Genomic DNA, 19818 nt, shown 5'->3' on the forward strand with positions numbered 1-19818 from the left:
ATAAACACTCTGTTTTCCCACCTTAGCAGCAACTTTGTGTGCTGACAGTGCTAGCTCAGTGCTGGTTCAGGTACATTTTCCAGGTGCATTAAGGAACAGATTAAAAGCAGAGACAGTGCTTGTAATAGCAGCTGCTGAAATTAGGAGTATTGCATGGGTGCAGGCCTACTGCTGGTGCAGTCCAGGTCTAGTCCTCCTGGACAAAGTGGACCAAGATGGACAAAGTGACCAGGAGGGCTGTGCTAAAAACCAGCAGTAAAAACTAAACAGTCTGTGGGTCTGGTACTTTAAAAGTGCTGTCTGGTGTTCAGGAAATGTTCAAGAGTTTTTATACCATAGAGCAAGGTCTTTCTGCTGGAGTGTGTGAGAAGAGCGTTTTCTCTTCATAAGCCTGCATTGCTGATGGAGGTGGGCAGCTGAAATGCCTGGCCTGTGCAGACCAGCACTGCAAGGCCAGGGTGGCAGGGGTTTGGTGTCACCTTGGCATCTCCATAGATGGGCTATGTAGCTACTTCCTGCAATTTTTATCAATACTGATATCACACCATGCAGTATGAACCTAACTCAGCCTGTTGTCTTGAGAATACCCATCTTCAGTTTCCAGAAGAGCTGCTTCCACAAACAAACGTCATATTTTTTCTGAGCATAACCCTGTTCTGCACCCATAGGAGGGTGGTGAAGATGTGCAAATGCTCACACATCCCTGCAGTGAGGAGAAGTCCTACCTGTGCCTATGGTTCCCTGGGAGGTGGTGTTTTATGGTGATGTGGTATCCCCTTGGTGGTGATTTGCAGTAGTGGGTGTTCCCTTGGTATGGGGAGAGCATCTCCTTGTGCCTGGGGAAGATCTCTGTGTGTGCAGGCATAAGTCACCCTCCATGCTGTGCCACTGCGTTACATTTCAGATTAATGTCACGGTTTTTTATCTTGGTTCCATTCAGTCTCTTGGCACCAGTTCCTTTCAGAGTCCGTGTGTGCCATCAAATAGAGTTTATGGCTTTTACCTTTTTTCCACTTACATTCTTTAAAGTGAAACTTGTCTTTTCTTACCTGCCACTGCTTCTGACCTCTGGTAATCCTACCATTTTTCTTTGTATTAAATGATGTTTACAACTTTTTTTTACTTTTTTGCCAGCTCAATTTTCTGTGACATTTTCCATGTCATTAGTATAAAACTGAATTAAACTGTTTGTCTTGATTTTCATTGCTTGAAAATATTTAGCCTATTATAATTTTACAGCCACCCTTAGTCTGTTTGGTTATGCTTATGTTTAGTCAGAATTCAAATAAAATGTGTCACACACTAATTGTGGCCCAGTACACCCCTCCTGGTTCTGAGGTTATGGTCTCAGTTTGGTGTTTAGAAGGATTTTCAAGGCTGTTTTTTGGTAAGCTGATCCCAAAACTGATAACACGGTTTAGTTAGATTGTTTGCAAAAGGTGGTAAATGTAAAGTGCTCTTTACCTGGTCTTTACTCATAGTGTCACTTACTGTTGATATTTGTAAAATTATGCATAAGAGAAATGGAAGCTTAACTGCTCCTAAAGTACTTGTATTTAGCTTTAATAGCAGTGGTGTTTCTGAGAAATAGATCTGCATCTGGAAGTTCAGTTGCAATAGCTTGGTTTTTTCTTTAATTTAGCTGTTTGATGAAACTCATGTTAAAATCCCCAATAAGCAGTATCCTGTGCTGTATGCAGTAAATTGACTGCTTTTGATCACATCAAAAACCTGAAAATCTACGAGAAAATAGTTCTTTTATTCTTCAAAGATTAGGTTTTCTCACTATTTTTATGATTATTGCACATCTTAGAAAGCTTGGATAGCAGTCCTTTTTTGTTGTCCTAGAAAATGCAATGCCTTCCAGTCAAAGCAGGAGGGTGAACAAATTGCTTTGTTTTGCATTATCTGTGAAACATAACACATGCTCCTGCTGCATGCTTACTGCAGAATTAAACACCATCCTCTGACAGAGAGCTCAAAAACAAATGGATCCTTCACGAAAAATCAATAGGCTGGGATTACTGCTAGGACAGCTAATGTCCCTTACCAGTACCCTTCAGAATTAAATTTGCTTAGCTCCATTAGAGTTTTTTGTTATTATTATTATTGCTTCCATGTTTCTCCCAAATCACATCTGAAGATGTAAGTGTGCGTGTCCGAGCACTTAGTAGATCCTCCTGGTAGAACAATGGAAAACTTGGAATATTAAATGAAATTACACTGTATTTGTTAATGATTATTTTTCTGTGATTATGGACCGTGTTTAAGTTTATAAAAAATGTGTAGAAACCCAAGTGGAAAGAAGTCAGAAATTTAATAGCTTGCTCCTAGGAGGTTTTCTCTCATTAATATTTTTCCTTCTATCCTGAGTACTGGGGCCTTTCAGTGCATTCCCATTTGGTATGAGTCACACCAAGAAGGAGGACCTGAAATAACCAGCTGTCACTGCCTTCTGTTAACTCTGAAAGAGTTTTTTGCCCACCTGGACACTACTGAGCAAGTGAAGTATCAGCTTTTCAGTTTTGCTCAGGGCAGAGTCGCCTATTACCAGGGAGGCTGCTTCCAAAACCCTGCCAGTCAGTGTGGCAGAAGTTCACCAAAGTCCTCACAAGGGCACTAGATACTGACCTGACATCAAGTTTTTGGCTCATGGGATCATTCCTCCCAAACTGTTTTCCCACTGATCAGGATGTGGGAAAAGAACTTGGGAGGAGTGATCTCATGAGCCAAAAACTTGATGTCAGGTCAGTATCTAGTGCCTGCAGCATCACCCTGATCAGGACCCTTCTGGAAGTTTGCTTCCCACTGCCCTGGCAGAGCCAGCATGGGGCATCACAGGGGACCAGCAAGCCCTGCAAAATGGGATGCCACCATGGCCCAGGCATGCTTAGACACAGACCCAAGGTGAGCAAGGAGCCTAGTTGCCTTCAGACTGCTCCACTGTCACTGCCAGAAGATGGGCACTGCAGACCATAAGGCACCAAGAATCACTTCTGAAAGCAGGTGTCCTTTACGTACAATAGGAATAGAAAGGGGCTGAGGAGCAGATGCAGTGTTAGAGTAATGTATCTGGATTGCATCCCTGGATTGCAGTAAAGTGAGCCAGGGCTCTCATGGAGATGGTGAATGCAGTGGCAGCCTATAGGATCAATGGCAGGAATGTGGCCAGGGCACCTTCATGCTCCTAAGTCTGACCTAGAGTGCTTACAGAGCACTTGTCAGCAAAAAAGGTGGTTAAGGATGCAGGAATTTAGGAATAAATCTCCACATCTCTTTATAAAAGAAGCTCATTCCAGACTGAAGGATAGCCTGGAGTAGAAGGAAGTGCTGTGTAGCAAATGTAATTGGACTCCAGAGGAGCATCTCACCCCGTGTCACTCAGGAAACAGTCCCTTGTGCTGGAGAAGATGGCACGTGGCAGTCAAAGGGCAGGCAGTGTCCTGTACTGCTGAAGGGAGTATCCAGCCAGGGACAGCTTGCTAATAGGAGTTTCTAAAAGGTTAATCTTATGGTCAGTTATTTTTGGGATGTTTTAGGGACCAGAGAACAATCTGCAGAGTAGCATTTTAGTGGGTTTTGCAGCACACACAGTGCTGAAGTGCATTGCTCATGAATGGGAAAATCAGAGTATCGGAGAGGCAAGTTGGATGACCTTGAGCAGCACAGAATTGATTTGCAGTGAAATGGAACAGCCCAAAAATGAGCAAAGAGGTCACTCATGTAGAGATTAATAGCAAAAGTATTTGCTGTTAAAAGCATCTCACTGGTTATTGAAGAGGGGAAAAGAAAATTTCTCAGTGTACTAGGCATGTGACCAATAGGCTGTAGTTGCATCTCTTCTGGAATACTTTGTACAGTTCTGGTCTCCATGGTACAGAGCAACCACATTTTTCTTGGACTGAGTTCAGGGACAATGAGGGAGAAGAGGGCATTTCTTACTAAGGGCCAAGACAGCTTGGCTTGCTTAGTGTAATAAAACAGATGCTGAGAGGAGATATAACATCTCTTCAGAATTACTGCAGGAAGCAAACATGGGAGAGGAAGAAAAGGATAAAGCTGGTACTTACATAAGTGCAATAAAGATAAATTTAGCTTGGAAACAGCCAACCAGTCTGAGGGGTTTGGAAGAGACAGCCTGAGAGAACCTTTCAAGTTTTTTGTCCTGGTGTTTAACTGCAGAATCAAAATTTGCCATTCAGATAAAAATGGCAAAGGAGGAATTGCAGAATATTTACAATGAATGTTAGTTGATTTGTGTTTTGTTTACAGTTGCTTAACTGCAGTATGCAGCAGATTAGCTGTTAGCAAATCCCTTGTACATGGATATATGAGGACAGGTTTCTGTGATAAATGGAAAAAATAAAGGCAATGCACAATTTGCACAGCTTGGTATTGAAGTCCTTGTGGGTATGAGTAGCAAACAGGATGCTCATAGGCATAATAGTGTCAGATGACTCCTGATTTTTCAAAGGCATAACTATCATCTCATCTGAACAAGTATTATGTGACCTTTTAGACAGATCACTTAAAGTCAGTGTCTCGGACATTCTTCCAGTATGCACCCCGCAATGCCTGTTTCCAGAGCTAGGTGAAGGATGGAGTGTTGACAAAACATAACTTATTAAATATATTCTTCTGCTTCAGTTTTACTTCAGCTTTTCATAAATCAATGTAACAAACTGCAGTTAATCTAAGTCATTATTAGAGCCTTAAACTTTTGGAATTTTAAGTATCTTATGTTTCTCGTTCATTTATAGCTAGTAAATGTGTCATAAAAAATCAAGAGGGATTTTATATGTTACCTTGCACTAGTATTAACTTGGTTGATAAGGTTGTAACTACTGACATGTAGTGACAACTGGGCTTCAGAAACTCAATTTTTGTCTTTTTGAGGGGCAAGAATCACACTGTTACACTTGAGATCAGACAGTTTGGTGCCTGTCTGACCTTTTGGTACTGACTTTAAAATACTGTTGTCATGGATGCCCTGCCTTTATGGGACTGCATCAAAAAGCAGAAAAGAAAATTCTATATGATTAAAGTTATTTGTTAATTTCTTAGCTGTTCCAGAAATAGCCGGCATCAGTGGTAAAATTTGCTCTTACCTCCAGTTTGGATACTGATACTTGGGGTTTGTTAATGCTTGTACTGCCAAATGAAAGAGCTGGTTGACATTGGTAATAGGCTTTTTTAGCAGAGTATGGGTTATTATCTGGAGAAACGAGGTCAATTCACGTCTAACCTTTGTTAAAAACACTGGCCTGCACTTAATGTTTCATAGCAAGGCATGATTCCCAGACTATGAACCATCATTGTTGCTCGCTCTCCAAATTCAGTAACTTTTATTTTTATTAATGTCTGGTCACCAGAGCTGAACAGAGCAGCAGTGGTTTGACCATTGCTGTAAGAAAAACGCAGCCTCTGGCTTCCTAGTAGCCTGCTGTAGGTATCTTTCAGCATCCTTAGGAGGTGTTAATAAACATCATTCTGATACTAAATTAAAACCCAGCAATGTGACAAAGTAAAAGTATGGTGCAACAAAAAGGTATTTCAAAGTGTAAATCTATATGCTTATATTTACAGAAATTGGAGTGTCCTAAAATGCTACATGAGAAATTAAATTTAATCAGTTGAAGTGTACAAACTTGAATGTGTATCACAGCATTTTTTTGGATGGAACTATGATTTTTCTTTTATCTCTAACTTATATAACACCGTTTCTGTTATACAGTATGTTCTGAGTTTGGAGTTTATTTGCTTGAAATATGTGTTGCTTTGTATAGGAAATGTAATACCTGCAAATCTAATTGTTAGTGAGAATATAGGTACTATTGCTTGTGGCAGGAAAAAAATAATGATTTACGGGTTATTGTATTTTGTTGTTACTGTATACAAATACAAGTTTATCTGCTTATCAGCTACCTGTCTGCGCATGACTCTGAATGCAATAGATATATGTTGACTGTTGTTCAACAGTGAGTATCATTGAGTTTCTGTTTATTAATCTAAATGTTAGGATAATTTTGTCTCTTTTTTCTTCAAGTTGCAATTTACTTTAACTTTTCCTTACAGACCTTCCATGTCCTTCATCCCCAGTTATTTCATTCCAGGGAGAGCTCACAACTTCTTTTTGTTTCTGTACTGGACCTCTTTAAACATGCTCCATTTCACCCATGATTTGTTTTTGCAGGATCTTCTGTGTGTCTCAGGACACCCATTAGTCCAGTTCTTCTGTAAATTTCTAGAAACTGCTTTTCTTTTGCATCGTTTATAATTATGGTGTCTAAATACCACACATGGGGTGACCACAGGCCGAGCTCAACACTTCAGCTTCTTTGTCTTAATTTTTTCTTTGTTTACTTAATTCTTCCTATTTCTCATGCTTATTTCCCCAAGAACATGCCTGCATTTTGACCCTTTCCCCCTCACTTCTCTTCTGCGTAGAAGGGCACAGTAGAGAAGATGGCTCCTTTAGGAGAGGACCTTTCTGAACCAGTGGGCCCAAATCATCAGTCAGGGGCACTGCCTGGACTCTAATTCTTAATCCCAACTCCTTTGAGAACCTTTCCCACTCACTGAAGTGGAGAGCATCACCTCAGCTTTCATGAGCAATATTTTGTAGTTGTTTTGTCAGATTAACAATTTTTTACCAAATCTAGTCCAGTCACCCCAGAAACCTGCAGATTAAGGAAAAGAATTGACAGAGAAGCTTGTAGAAAAGTGGGGCTGCTTCTTTGCACTGAAGAGAACTGTCAGAGTGCTGTGCCCATCCTGTGGTGGTTACTGCCTATCCCAGGCATCCTTCCTCATAGTAGTCATGCACCAAGATGACAAAAGACTAACCTACAGTGAAAAAATACGTTAAAAAGGCGAAGAATCAGTGCTTCTTGCAATGAAGTGCTTCTTGCTTTTAATTTGAGGACCAGGCAGTAACTCAGTCTAGCTTGGAGGACTCACATATTTTGCCACATGGGTGGTACAACAAAGTGAGTCATGGCAAAATGCTTCTCAAACTGGCGAGCTTCCCAGCCACATCCCGGGTGTTTTCCTGGTGTCTCTCAGTTCCTACTGACCCTGCCAAGCCCTGTGGCTTCAACGCAGCAGAGCCTGTGCTGCTGCAGGTCATGGCTGCAAATCATCTTCCCCAGGAGCCAGTGCTATCTGGCTCTGCTCTCTCATATATCATTGATAGCTGTGATTTTGCATCATGATCTCCACTTGGAAAGTCCTGGCTGAAAAAGGGATTATTCCCTGTGACTCCTTGTCACTTAGTGGCCATCAGTGGTGGGAGACAGGCTATAAAGTCCGTCTGCAAAGCAGAGAGTGGCTTTTCTTTGTCTAAAACAGAGCCAGGAACAATATATCAGTGTCCATATATATATTTAACTCTGAGGACTGACACAGAATTTGTCTTGCTGAGGTGTAATTTTGGAAGTTGATGTTTGGAAGTAATTTTTCTTCACTGAGTGTAGCTGCTATCAGAAGGTGATTGGTAGTTCTGTTGTTTTGCCTGTATTTTTGCTGCTTGTGGAACAGTTAATTCAATGCTTTGCTGAAGTCTCTAGTAAAGTTTTTATGTTACCATGACACAAATACAAAAATAGAAGCACTGTTGTCAAGGTGATATAGCCAAATTATTACCACCCTGTTGTTCCTGATTCAGTAGGAAAAGGTATGAGAATTTTGATGGTTTTTTAATGTTTAAACTAAAAGTTTTAATGTTGTTTCAAGTAATTAAGAAACAACAGCAAAACAACAGCCAAAGCGATCACAGGCAAATTCACATGAACGAGGTAGAATGAATTGAACAGATAGCACTGAAAATAGATTTGTCCTTCAGCTTCTGCTAGGGGCAGTGGTGAGAAGGAGGAGAGGATTTTGTAATGATGAGAACCACTTTGATATTATTATTTGAAATAGCTGCAAGCAGAAGCCATAGATAATAATAATCTCCAAACTGTAGAGGTTGAAAGCGCCGAGAAGCCAAGAATGACTGCAGCTGCCTTGAGTGATGGTGGAACAAAGCCATAGAGTTGTGAATAGTTTATGCAGATTGAATATAATCACAGTTGAAATGTGCAGTCATCAGGTTTGAGATCCAAGAAGCAGGTGGTACACGTGTCTATATCAGGATTTTGGAGGGGTTTCCTGGCATGAACCAATTCAAAGAATCACAGACTAAAGAAACAGTTTTGATATCCACATTTAAAAGTGGTCCATCCCTATTAACGTAAGACTACAGTCTTCTCAAAACATTCAGCGAAGCAAATTGTTTCTGTTTTAAAATAATGCTTTAGAACTCAATGCCACTTTTTTTCCTGGAAGTGCTAAATGGAAGCTAATGACAGAGAGGAAATTATTTCCAAGTTCTGCAACTGGCAGACTTTACAAGAGGATTCATGAGCTTTTCAAATACATTTTTATTTGATTTAAATTGTTGCTTGTCAAGAACTGGGCAACCAAATGTGTAGAGAATATGGCCAAGGGAGGCATATTCAGAATGGTGTATGATCTGATTATAGCTTGCAGATCTCTTTACTAATTTTAAGAAAAAAATCTGCATTGAAAAGTTCACCAGTTTTTCTTCTGTATTCTTAGCAGAAAATGACCACAATTAATGTGTTTATTGCTCTGCAGCTTCAGTGGTCACTTAGTGATGGAATTTCTTAATTTCTATTAATCTTAAGTACTGAAGAAGAAGAAACAGTAACAGTTTTAAATAAACAATATTGTAACTTCTGAGGCATTTACATATTTTTCTATAGCAAATGAAAAACATTAAAAACCCAAGTATATTGATTCTGGATCTGAAAGCAGCTCTGTTCCTTCTTGAGTAAAGGAACATTTTATTGGTGAATTAGGAAATTATGAGATCAATTTTCTGTTTTCCATTCCTAAGAAATAATTTAATATATGCATATATATATATACATATATATATATATATATATATGTATGGTCCAATACAGGATCAAGTCTAGCAAGCATCAGCTGTGCGGTTTCCTTTCCATTTCCCCTTTCAGTTGCCAGCTTAAAAAAAAGCTGATCAGATACTGAGTCAGTATGAAATTGTCAGCAAAGGCATTGATCCATCTTCCTTAAACCTTTTAATTATAAATTCTATTATTAGAAATTAAAACCTTGGTATGCTGTCACTTCAGTCTGCTTTCCTTACCTGCTTATTCATGCCGATCATTAGCTATTCGCTGCATGTGTGTGTTTAATAACCATTCTGTAATGCTGCCTTTTTTTTCCATTTTTCACAGTTTAGTTATTCCAGTTGGAAATTAGTAAAGCTGCCAAAAGATTAAAGAAATGGCTTCTTCATTATTTAAGTAGTGATTGCTCATCACTGGTCATACAAGTGGATTGGGATTTAGGTGATCACATGTCAATATCTACAGTTTTGACATCTGTTTCTAAGATCAGCCTCCCAGGTTTCCTTTATAGAAACAATGAAGACAAAAATGCAGTTTCAGGGTGCACTGTCATCCCAAGTAAAGCTTCTAAAACAGATCAGATGATTTGCACCCCAGAAATGCCAGGTTTAGTTTATTGTAAATGAAAACAAGACTAACTAGCTTAGATGTTGGCTTCATAGTTGTCCAAAGGTAGATGATATGAATCCCACCCCTTGCTCAAATTAATCATAAATGCCCAGAGATTCTGTCCAATGGCACTGTTAATGGGAATGTACTGTGGCTGGGTTTTTTGATGTAACAAAACATAGTGCAGCGATGATCATGTACTGTTCAGCACAAGTATCAAAAGCAGTACAGTCATGTTAGGACTGCTTTTGAGATGGATTAGATTATCCTGCTTTTCACCTTGGCTAAGTAGTACCAGGGAATTAGCATGTTCACATTCTTTCCAACAGATCTGTTTGGCAACTGCATTAATAATCTGGTTGTAGACATACAGAGATGTTGTTAAATATTTATGTTGGCAGATGAATGTAATGTCCTTGACCAGATTAGGTCCTGCTATGCAAAGCAGCATATATCAGATTGGTACTATTATTACTGTTATTGTGTTTGATGATGATGATGATAATGATAATAACAATAACAATAATAATATTCACCCATTCTTGTCCAAGCAATCTCACAAGGAGTTTATAAACATTGAAAAGGGGACAACCTGAATGGAAGTAGCTTTATTGAGGAGTGACACATAGCGAGGGACTTTTGCATTAAAAAGGGTTAAAAAAAGTGACAGATGTTGAATGCTGAAACATTTTTTAGATTTTATAGTTAATTCAGAATATTGCCCTAATGGTGATTTTTCCGGTGTGTTCTTCCCCTTAGGATGATTTCCAGCATGCAGCCTCAGAAACCAACTGGGAGTCAGTCACAAGCTCTGTCTCAGTAAGTAATTTCTCACTGTTTTGCCCATCGATGGATTGATAGGGTGGCTTGAATCCAGCTCAATATAATGGCATCTGCACAGAGAAACCATGTGTTCACCTTTGAAAGAGGATGAATAAAGAATTTATCCAACTGATACTGGACTCAAACAGTATGTTTTTAGGGATAAACAATTCAGGATATGCCCTTTGCTGTTGTAAACACATGAGACAGCCATTGGGAAACATTTCTTGCTCTCGAACTCATCCTGCCAGTATGAAAATACCAGATACAAACCTAAATTTTTTATCATTGAATGTCTTGACTTGCATGGAAGACCATACGTAAAGCAGGCTGGCACGAAAATGGATCTGGCATTTCATTGTCAATACTGAGAATTTTTCTTTAAGCATTTCCAATGAAATATTATATCTGAAGTCAGATACAGTTACTCCATATTCAGCAGTGGATTGCAACTTGGGAGAAAAATCAAGAAAGAAAAAAAAACCCAAATAATCTAGTAAAAAAATTAATTTTCACTTCATTACATTTGATTTGTCTTGTTGGCAAAAAATCTGCCCTCTCTGCCATTTCCCAGTGCTGGGGAATGGCACAGTAGCATGAGAATTCATAATATGGGCAGCCCTCTTCTGTGTGCTTTGCTGCCTGCTCCACACCACGTCATGGTTCTTGTTAACTCCTCTTAAAACACATGAGATGAGGGTAAATGCTTAAAGCAGGCTTGAGACCAATGTCTGAGGCATTCATAGAAGAGAGCTTAGTGACAGCACCTTTGTTACAGTAGCTGCCAGGAGTAGCTAGTGAAGGAGCAGTAAATAAAATATGGGTTAATTCTACTGATCAGGGTCCAATCAAGGCAGCAAGTATAGAGAAAACTCTGTGCTGCCGAAATTAGAAGATGTTAAGCCAATCTTGCTTGTGTTTACTCTTGAATTTGCAAATGACTCTTGCCCTTCATGATACGATTCACTAATTGCCTGGAACCAACTGTGCTGAAAGTCTCGAGGAGTGATGTTAGCAGGGCTGAGATCTACTGGATGTGCCAAGCAGGAGATGCTAGAACAGGTTTATTAAAAGACACAAATCCATTTTTCGTTCTAATGTGGGCATGGGAAAAAAAAATGTAATGGAATATTTTGTTTAAAAATGTGGTAGGCTGATGTTTGAAAAAGTAAGCCTAGGGCTCCCTCATCAGGTACCTATGTAAATGAGACTAAGCCTATGGTAAACGCCATGTTAGCTATCATCCTTAATGTCATAAAATGCACAGTATACCAAACAATAACCCTGTATCCTTTTCATTTTGAAAAAACAAGTTCATCTTTTTGCTTCTATTTTTTTTGTCCTTAAAAATTGTTTTTAATGTGTTGGAGCTAAGGAAATTCAAATATTACAGGTAGCAAGCTGATGCCCAAGGTCACATGGAAATCTACAGCTAAACCAGAAGCAGAACCTTGGTTTCATTGGTTTTCCCCTGTCATTCCCTATCTATTACTTTCTCCAGCACATTGCACCCACAAGTCCTTTTTAATCCTTAGAGAAAATAAGGCAGGGAGATTGAGCAATTTTTCACAAAAGCACCAAGGAAAATGTCTGAGGACATCCAAGTTCTTCAGCAGAGAAAGATTCAGGGATTTTGTTATGGTCTTGAGAGGTAGAAGGACAAACTCAGACCTGTGAGTCAGTATTGGACAAGATGGCATACAATTCTGCTGATGCTCAGATAGCATGGCAGGTCTGAGATTCTTCTCTCAATCCCACAAGTAACCCAAAGACTCATTTTATGATATAGACACATTACAACTCTCAGAATAAGAATTTTAGAGTGAGCAAATTCTTTCTTCCATGTCTGAGGTCGTATTACAGAGTTATATTTTGGTTTGGTTTTTTGTTTGAGTTTTTTCTCAGAAAGTTAAAAAAAACCCTTCTACCCTTAACCCATCATGGCAAACCCAGGGAAAAAAAAAAGGAAACAAAATTGAACTCCTTATAAGGTTAACCTTATTATACACCTTTTATTATATGTATTATATTTATTATATGTATTATATTATTAAACACCTTTTATTATATGTAATATATCATTATTTTATGACCAACAAAAAACTGTGAGGCACACTGAATTGTCTGTCAGGCTCACAGTAGAGATAGGAAAGTGAAAAGAATGAATGAACAGAAATTAAGGGCAAGAGCACATACCAAAAAAAGATACCTTTGTGTTCCAGTAAATTAAAAATGTACTCAGTGCTTTTCAGAAGTGCAAAGGAGATACATAATGTGGAAGATCTTTGCTCCTCATTGCTTCTTATGTTTCCTCTTGCCCCCTCTTTGGATGTGATCTCAGAAGTCAGATTATGACAAGCACAAACTCTCCCAAAGCCAGTGCCTCATTCTTGGCAGGACAAAAGAGAGGCAGTTGGGTTGGCAGCTTTGAAGTTGCTTTTGGGCCTGTCACATGATGTTGCTGCCAGGAGGCTATCTCAGCTGTTGAAATAATTCCTCTTGATTTGGCTGTCACTGAGAAAAAGTTAAGCTTTCTTCTGTGTTTGAACGAGGCTGCACAAATGTCTTGAGTAGGAACTTTTATTTGAAAAGAAAATGGGGAATCCCAGCTGCCTGTATGAGTTTGAAATGCCCTGCATATTCGGAGTTTGTCCTTCACTTCTGTAATGAAACGTGCAGTTGAACATGTGGGAAAAAACCTCCTGTACTGAGTAAACCACACACTTGTGGCCTGATTTTTATGCTTTTGTTTCTTTAGCATCCTTGGAGCATCTCTCACACTTTTTAAAGGCAGTCAGGGGCTGATCTTTCCCTACTGGACTGCCATGAGCTCCAGCAAGCTCTCCTCAGTAAGAAAGCAGCATTTAGGTGCCTTTTCCTTTTGTAACCCAAGCCCCTGTGTTAGCACACTGCATGATGCTGGCTGCAGCACAGTCTCTCCTGCTTTAGATACCAGTGCTGTGTTGTTCACTTTGCTGGTGTGAGCTTTTCCACTGCTGGGACTTCCGCCTCTCCGACATTCTCTATTCCCAGCTATGTTGAAGTCAGGAGAGAGGCTTCAAGATTTGCCTTCCTTTTTAAGGGGTCATGAATTTTTACAGACCTCTGCACTGTGTCTTGGCACTGCACTAGAAAGGCACTGCAATCACAAGTGGGCCCACTGAAACTTCTCGGGCTGTTGGTGATGAGCTGTAAAGTGCAGTACGCTTTCTTGACTGCACTATTGTTATGTTTGCTGTTTCTTCTCTTCCTGATTTTTAATGATTAGCACTGTCCATATTTTCAGCAAACATGCAGGAAAATGTAGAGTTGTTAGTTCTGTGATATAGCCTACCATTGAAGACAAGTGTTTCATTTTAAAAGATAGATAGATATATATATATATACACACTTTAAAACCATTATAGGAGGAATTGAAAGACACAATCCTGCAAACAAGTGAGTGAATTTACTCAAATGAGTTGACCCTCCCATTATGACCCAACTGAGTGAAGTTAATCACAAAGATTAATAGTTTAACATATGCATTTACTTGGGAGATGAGGCAAAACAAATATTTTGGGAAGCCATTAATTTTAACTGGCAAATTTCTGCTGCATTACTTCAGAGCTGAGTTTTCATGAAACAATTTAGATTTCTAGGGGTTTCTCTCCAACGTTTCAACTTACAAGACCAAACAATTTGTGTGCTATACTATGCCTGGTTTTGGAAAAAATTTATTGTGGTCCTTTGGAAAGTAAGAGATCTGTATTAATAGTTTTTCTTGTACATACTTTACACACTATTTGGCCTTGTGCTTGGATAGGGGAAAAAGTGATATCAGGATAGTGAATATTGTGATTCTAAATTAAGAATTTTAACAAAGTTTCAAGTTCTCTCCAATAAAACTGAAAATGCCGCAATCAATCTGTCAAAGTCAAATTGTGCCAGAAGTTCAGTGGGAACACTCAGAGAATGGTACTTGGTCCTTACTGGTGGAAAATAATTATTCCATTTGGTGTTGTGATATAATTGAGAGGATACTACTATGTTAGTCATCCAAATATTCATTGTTGCTTTGCTGAGATCATAGAATTATAGAATGTCTAGGCTTGGAAGGTTCCTTAGAGATCACCTAGTTTCAGTCCCCTTGCAGTGAGCAGGGATGCCTTTCACTGGACCAGGCTGCTCACATCCCTCTCCATCCTGACTGTGAACACTGTCAGAGGTGGGGCATCCACAGACTCTTTCCAGAAATCTGTTCCAGTGTCTCACCCACCCTCACAGTAAAGAATTTCTTCCTCAAATCTAATCCAGACCTGCCTTCTTTCTTTTTAAAGCTGTTTCACCTTGTCTCATCACTACCTGCTCTTGTAAAAAGCTTTTTGTCTTTCTTGTAGGCACCCTTCAGATCACAGTTAGGTCACCCTGATGCCTTTTTTTTTCTAGGCTGAACAATTCCAATTCTCCTAGTCTTTTCTCTGTCCCGCTGTTCATCTTGGTGTCCTTCCTCTGCACTCGCTCCAACAGGTCCATGTCCTCCCTGTGCTGGATGCAGCCCTGCAGGTGGGGTCTCAGCAGAGCAGAGGGGTAGAATCCCCCTCTGGCCCTGCTGCCCACGCTGCATTGGACGCAGCCCAGGACACCATTGGCTTTCCTGGCTGCAAGCACATTGCCAGACCATGTCCAGACTCTCACCCACCAACATCTCCAAGATCCAAATATCATGTTTTTTCTGTTTGTTTAGTAAGTTGTATTTTTAGTAAAATGTCATTTCAATGTCAATTCGTCGTTGTTTTGTGATACATTTAATTTTGGGTAATAAAGGGTCATTTTTCCAAGTCTCTAACCATGCCAAAGTTGTTGTCCAAATCGACCAGAGAAAGATAGTCTAGTGGACTTCTCTGATGTGGTTTCTGATCTGCCTCATGTGAAATAAGCAGCAGGACTGCCATCTCCATTTCTGTGGCCATGGCCATCAAAAGATGGTTTCATTGCATCTTTGTATATATGCAAACCATCATTCCCTTTGAGGACTGCATGTGAATACTGACAGTCCACCAGTGGCAGTACTTTTGCTCCCTGCATATCCTCTGGGATTTACTTGGGAATTTCTTGGTATGTCTTCTTACAAAAAGAAAACACAGGTATAAGAAAGTCCTGGCCCAAAGACTTGAAAAGATGGCCCGAAGTAACTGTTTCACTCAATAATGAAACAAGCTTGTCAATAACTGTTTTCAGTTGTTTAAAGTGGTGCTGTAATTCATTCCAAGTGCACTGAGATGTATGTCACTCTTAGGGGGTATCCTATCCCTCTCCATCAGTGACTGACCCTACGCTCACGGCGGAAGCCCTGGATCAGACCATTGCCGCCTTTGACACGGTGGAGGATCTGCTCAAGCACTTCAACCCGGACTCCTGGCAAGAAGACCTTGAGAATCTGTACACAGACAGTGGGCACCATTATCGAGGCAGGAGCTACCATGACAGGAAGTCCAAAGGTAGGAAGAGACTTTGGGACATACTTACGCATACTTTGGGAAAAGGACAGGATATTCCTTCACTCCTCATAGGAAAGTCCATCAGTCAGGTATTACATTCTGGCACTCATATTCCTGTTGGAGTCACATGGCAAGGTACCACCTATTAAAACCAGGGGTGTGTCATTCAATCCTTAATCAGTTTCCAGGTAGGATCTCACTTGAGAAATCAGGCTGAAAACTGCCCTTTTTTATGGTAAATTCACAAATAAAAACACAGGTCCACATGTAAAGACAGATGGTTTCTAAGCATTATCCTCTTAATCATTGCTTTGTATCTGAAGCATGGGGCTGCTAATTACCTGTGTTATCATCCTTCTTTAAATACCCTGCTTAGGGACTGTTCTCTGTTGAGTGAGGAATAATCACTTTTATCACATTGTGCTTAGGGAAGCATCTGGTGCAGGCACCTGTATGTGCAGCTGGTTTTTTTAGGATGTGAGCATTTCACTGTTTTTCATTATGTTGGCAGGGAACATTATTATGGCTTAACATCTTTGTCTGTAATTGAGCAAAGCACACATTTCTGCGTTATGTTTCTTGTTTCCTTCTGTTAGTTCAAATCATCCACCAAATGGTAAAGCAAAGGGGTGTTTAGCTGGCAGTACAAAGCCATAATGATAAAGAAACACTACTGGGAAGTCACAGTTGTGCTCTGGGGTAACCATGCACTCAAGGGCCTGACAAAATTGCCCTTCATGTGCAGTACAGATGTAGGAGGTCTGTTAGGATTCTTCAGGATGACAGTCACTGTAGTTTTCGCAGCAGATCTGGAGTTAAGAATTTTATATTTCTCATGTTGTCATTTATTTTCAAGTTGTGTGATCACATGCATTCTTATTTGTAACTTTAAAATTATAATTCCCAAATCACAGTTCCAATTCTGTGCAATCTACCATTTATTTACATCTCAGATCCCATCCCCCCATACATTAACCATGTTCTAAGGAGGGAGAGGGAGTTGTAGTTCTGTGTTTGTAACTTGTTGTCAAATTATGAGGCTTTGCTCTTAAAAGGAATATACAGACTGCATCCGTATTAGGGAAAACTGTGTCAAGAAGTGTTCCCAGGCCCTGAAATACAATCACCATATTGCTAAATTGTGAGCCTGGTCATTGCTGGGCATGAACCAGGATCTGGCAGAGGCCACCTGCCATTCATGTGCCCACCCTGACTTGGAGAATGGTAGTAACATGGGCTGTCCTGTGGTTGTTGTCCTTGGAGCAGGAGAATAACCTCAGGCACATACAGTGTATTAGTAGACACAGTACTGGTGTAAAATTTCCAGGATAGGTTGGTTTTCTTTGTTTCTGCGCTCAGCACTTCAAAGGAATCTGTGATAAAGTCCTGAGCACCCATCCAGCAAAAAGTGAACCCCTTTACTTTGCTCCCTTTTGGCACATCAAAAATTTCAGGCAACCACCACAGCCATTGTTGGGGAGAAACTACACCTATGTGTCACTGCATGACTTTCAAGAGTGTTTTGATCTCTCTGTGGGTGTGTGGAACATGATCTCTGTGTCCCTTATTCATCCAGGCTGGATTTGTCTCCAGTAGATATGTCTAAAAAAGAAATAAAGGGTCTGTTCTGTTTTTAACAGGAGCTGATTATAATCCTGTATCTTATACTGGTTCTATTCTCCAGATATCGTTTCATTCTCAGATCCTGTTTGGCTCAGTATCCCATATATTTAAATAACCACATAAATATAAAATAGCATTTGATGCTTTATTGATGCTAATTATGCAGGCTGCAGGTATCAAACTGATCTGATAGTGCTCAGAAAATTCAGATGCATAACATTTTTCCAGTTACAGTTTTAATACTTGATTTATTTTAATAGGATTTTTGTTGGTGGTGGTTTGGTTACAGGAAAAAGAAAAAAGGTTTTATAACAGTTTTCCTTTTGTTTTCAAACTAAAGGCCAAATTCCCTGTCTGTTAGCAGTTCTCTGGGCTAAAGTACCTCACCACAGTGAAATCTTTTAAAAATTTCAGTTAAGAATTTTTATTTAGTCATAAACTTCTGACAAGATTAAAGGCTTGTTCTTGGAGGATCTGAGGAATAATGAATAGTTTTAACAAATCCTTAAATTAGAAATGTTTGGTGGCTTTTAAACACAGACAGAGTGGATCTCTGAGGAATGTTTATAGGCACTGGGGTAACCTTGCAGCAGAGAGAGCAGTAGATTATATCATAATTTATTTCAGATACCTATCTGTTTCAGCTTACAGCTTGGGTTTTATTTTTTTATGCTAAGTTAGAACAGCCCTGAGGCAGGTAAGAACAATTTGATGTAATCTCTGCCTATCTTTCACAGCATTTTCAGATCACACCATGTAAATGGTATAAATTAATCACTAATAATTTCACTCCTATTCCAACCTTCTACCCATACCAAACTCTGGCACAAAATTGAGCTAAGAGAGGCAGTGTTGCTGAATACTAATTCTGATAACAGGGATGGGTGATAAATGATACTTAAATTATATGTTTTCTTAATTCGCCACTTCATAATTTACAGCTATCAAGGTCAAGCAAATAAGAACTCAGTATTTTATCATAACTGAAACTCACAGAATCAGGGAATAGATGAAGTGGGAAGACTCCTCAAGAACTGAAATGCCCCTCCTCAAGGCAGGGCCATCAATAGAAGGTTGCTCATGACCATGTCAAGTCAAGTGTTTAATATCTCCTAGCATGGAGGCTGCTCGATCTCTCTGGAACCACTCTCTGAACAAAAACAAAAAAACAACGAAAACTCAATATCTAGTTGTCAGCATTTACATAGGTTTTCATATGTTAAAATTTGAGTCCAGAACCTTTTGTTCTTTAAAAGTAGTCTCCGGCTCTATTCTTGCTTCCTCCCATCATTGCTGCATTGATGCAAACTGTATGAGGCTCAGCAGGGCCAAGTTCTGCATCCTGCCCTTGGGTCACAGCAGCCCCAGGCAGTGCTACAGGCTGGGGACAGGAGCTGGAAAGCTGCCCAGTGAAAAAGGTGTGCTGATCAGGAGCAGCTGAACATGATCCAGTGTGTGCCCAGGTGGCCAAGAAGGCCGATGGCACCCTGGCCTGGATCAGCCCTGGTGTGGCAGCAGGAGCAGGGCAGTGACCGTCCCCCTGTACTCAGCACTGCTGAGGCCACAGCTCCAATCCTGTGCTCAGCTCTGGGCCCCTCACTGCAGGAAAGACATTGAGGGGCTGGAGCGTGTCCAGGGAAGGGCAACGGAGCTGGGGAAGGGTCTGGAGCACAAGTGCTGTGAGGAGCAGCTGAGGGAGCTGGGGGTGTTCAGCCTGGAGAAAAGGAGGCTCAGGGGAACCTCATCACTCTCTGCAGCTGCCTGACAGGAGGGTGCAGCTGAATTGGGATTGGTCTCCTCTCCCAGGCTACAAATGACATGACAAGAGGAAATGGGCTGAAGTTGCAACAGGGGAGGTTTAGATTGGATATTAAGGAAATGAATTTCACAGAAACGGTCATCAGGCATTGGAATGGATTGCCCAGGGAAAGCGGTGGAGTCACCATCCCAAGAAATGTTCAAAAGGTGTGTGGATGTGGCATATGGGGATATGGTTTAGAGATGATTATGGCAGTGCTTGATTTATGGTTGTATTTTTGATGTTTGAAGGTCTTTTCCAGGCCAAAGGATTCTATGATTTTTTTTTTATTTGTGCACATTAATATGTGCATATACAGATCAGTCTCTTCCTGGATATCTCTTGCAAGTACCTGAAAGTTGAAGAGTGTGTGGATTAAATACATATTTATGGTAACTCCATTCAGTCTGATCTCACACCTCTACAATACTGATGCAATTCTATTAAGTGCATTTCTTTCTACTGAAATAAAAATTGCATTTCTGTTGAAATTGCTATTGCATTTCTTAACATTGAAGTGAGATATTGGCATGAAATGTGTCTC

The 19818-nt window shown here is 40.1% G+C and overlaps 1 protein-coding gene across 5 annotated transcripts in view; it reads left to right on the forward strand.

Moving 5' to 3' along the window:
• The window catches only part of PDGFD (platelet derived growth factor D), a 138422-nt gene that overhangs the window by 97892 nt on the left and 20712 nt on the right, over window positions 1–19818 (forward strand). For all 5 annotated transcript variants that reach the window (XM_041487342.1, XM_041487343.1, XM_041487345.1 and 2 more), the window contains 2 exons: window positions 10311–10370; window positions 15652–15853. In XM_041487342.1, coding sequence (XP_041343276.1) covers window positions 10311–10370; window positions 15652–15853 — 262 coding nt within the window. The remainder of the gene's footprint in view (window positions 1–10310; window positions 10371–15651; window positions 15854–19818) is intronic.

The sequence above is a fragment of the Pyrgilauda ruficollis genome, unplaced genomic scaffold (assembly GCF_017590135.1).
Source record: "Pyrgilauda ruficollis isolate IOZ18807 unplaced genomic scaffold, ASM1759013v1 scaffold8, whole genome shotgun sequence".
In the NCBI taxonomy this organism is placed as follows: domain Eukaryota; kingdom Metazoa; phylum Chordata; class Aves; order Passeriformes; family Passeridae; genus Pyrgilauda; species Pyrgilauda ruficollis.